Source organism: Eucalyptus grandis, chromosome 3 (assembly GCF_016545825.1).
Source record: "Eucalyptus grandis isolate ANBG69807.140 chromosome 3, ASM1654582v1, whole genome shotgun sequence".
Lineage (NCBI taxonomy): Eukaryota > Viridiplantae > Streptophyta > Magnoliopsida > Myrtales > Myrtaceae > Eucalyptus > Eucalyptus grandis.
Window position 1 is genome coordinate 15,186,864 of NC_052614.1, and position 2,153 is coordinate 15,189,016.

General features: G+C 40.6%; 1 protein-coding gene across 1 annotated transcript; it reads left to right on the forward strand.

The window, feature by feature from the left end:
• The first annotated feature begins 495 nt into the window (after positions 1–495).
• Positions 496–1,705, forward strand: LOC120291672 (2-oxoglutarate-dependent dioxygenase AOP2-like). The gene is made up of 3 exons (XM_039309354.1): positions 496–572; positions 800–1,127; positions 1,463–1,705. Exons 1-3 carry the CDS (start codon positions 496–498, stop codon positions 1,703–1,705), a joined length of 648 nt encoding a protein of 215 aa, XP_039165288.1.
• The last annotated feature ends 448 nt before the right edge of the window (positions 1,706–2,153 follow it).

The window sequence follows — 2,153 nt, forward strand, 5'->3', positions numbered from 1 at the left end:
TCACTCTTGTTTAAACCACTAAAAGAGGGGAAAACAAGGAAAATAATCGACTCTTCATGGAAATATTGTAGCATTCAAATTGCTACCGTGCTACTTCGAGGATGCCAAGCCCTATATATCCAGCAGAGAACCCCCAGAAAAGAATAGGAGAAGACGTTTAGAAAAAGTACTCGGAAAGAAAGATAAATTGATCATGGACTCTATTTCAACACTAAGCTTCCCCTAATAGATCTATCCAAATTAGATGGCTCAAAGCCAGGGACAGGTTGATGGGACTCCCTGCAAAGTCAAATCCGAGAAGCCCTTGAGGAATTCGGTTGCTTCGAAGTCTTGACTGATAGGATGACCTTGGAGCTTCACAATGATGCGTTTCAAGAATTGGAGGCATTGCTCGAGTTCGCGACCGATGTGAAGCGCTAGTTCAATGTACCAGATAAGCCGCATGACGGTTACCTTGGGAATCTTCCTCATTCACCTCTCTACGAGGTATTTTGAATGAACTACACCCCCAACTCGGGCTCTATCGAAGGATTTGCATATCTCATGTGGCCAGAGGGAAACACAAGATTTTGGTAATCCTTTTTTTATTTTTAATTACTGGTAATTATATTATTTGTTCCAATTAAGGAAGTGTTAAGAGACATGTTTATCAAATGGACCACCAATGACGCGAATTTCATTTCCATTTACTTTAATGCAAGAAGAAAATGTAAAATGAATCATCTGTGAAGATGCCAATCCACAACCCTATTTACAGAAATTGTGGTTTCGATGTGTCCCTTTTTTCATGAATATGCAGCGAGACAATGAAAACATATGTGACGAGGGTTTTGGAATTGGATTCACTAGTGAAGAAGCTAGTTTTGGGAAGCTTGGGCGTAGAAAAGTACCTGGAATCTCTAGCCAAGTCAGTTAGATACCATTTCCGTCTCATGAGATATGCTGCTCCTGGGACCAAGGAGTCCAAGAAGCGTGGGGCTGGGTGCCATCACGACCCAAACTTTGTGACCATACTTCACCAGAACTATGTGAACGGATTGGAAGTGCAAACTAAGGACGGATGTTGGTTCGAGGTCGCCCCTTCCTCAGCTACCTCTTTCATTGTCTTCGCTGGGGAGTCATTCTACGTGAGTCTCCCCACCCACTCCCTCTTTATTGAATTTGCTTCAAAAGTAGGCAACATGCTATAAGAGCATCGAACAAGAATTCGGGAACCCGACTTTATAAATCAATCGTAAATTATTGTTTATATTTCTATTATTGATCATCACGTCCGGCAATAGCTAGAATTATCACATTAGAGCTGATTTCTTTGTGAATTCTTATAGACCGGTTCACATGTGAAACATAGATTCGTGTACGGTTGAATGTGTATTGTTACAACAAAATCGATGCTAGCTTGTAATGAGACAAACCATCATCATTTTGAGCCTCTCCCTTTTTTTTCATTTTTTGCATGTAGGGATGGAGCAATGGGAGATTACACAGCCCTTATCACCGTGTAATGATGAGCGGGCACGAGGCAAGATATTGCATAGGAGTCTTCTCTTCCGTTCATGAGATGATCCAATGTCCTGATGAGCTTGTGGACGACCATCACCCTTTGCTTTTCAAGCCCTTTGATGTTGCTGGTCTCTCCCGCATCTACAAGACCAAAGAGGGTGAAAGTGGAGCTTCGGCGATCGATACTTATTACAGAATTTGAAGTCGAGATGCTTTGAACCATCGAGTGTCCTTTAGCCCCACCAATCCATTGCGAGTGAAATCTTAAGGCATACGTTTTACCGTCGTTAATAATTAATTGAGTGCGTGTTGCTCAGTATTTGGGAAACTTATCAAGTTTGCCTTTCTATCCTCTTTGGAGCTTGTTTAGGTTATAATATCTGAGCCAATTGCAGATCCTCGAAGCTATGTGTGCTTCAGGCTATTGATGATGAGATTACTTTTGGCAAGCAAGTATTATAAGAAAAACAATGAAGAAATGGGTGTTGATGAAGAAATTTTCTTTCTTTTCTCTCTTCTAAGCAAAGAACTCTTTAATTATTTCCTACAAGTAGCAAAAAGCATTCTACTACTTTCAAAAATTTCAGAGAAAAAGAGGTTCTTTTGTAAATGAAATAAGTTTGGCTCACGTTAGATGTACTATATAGGAG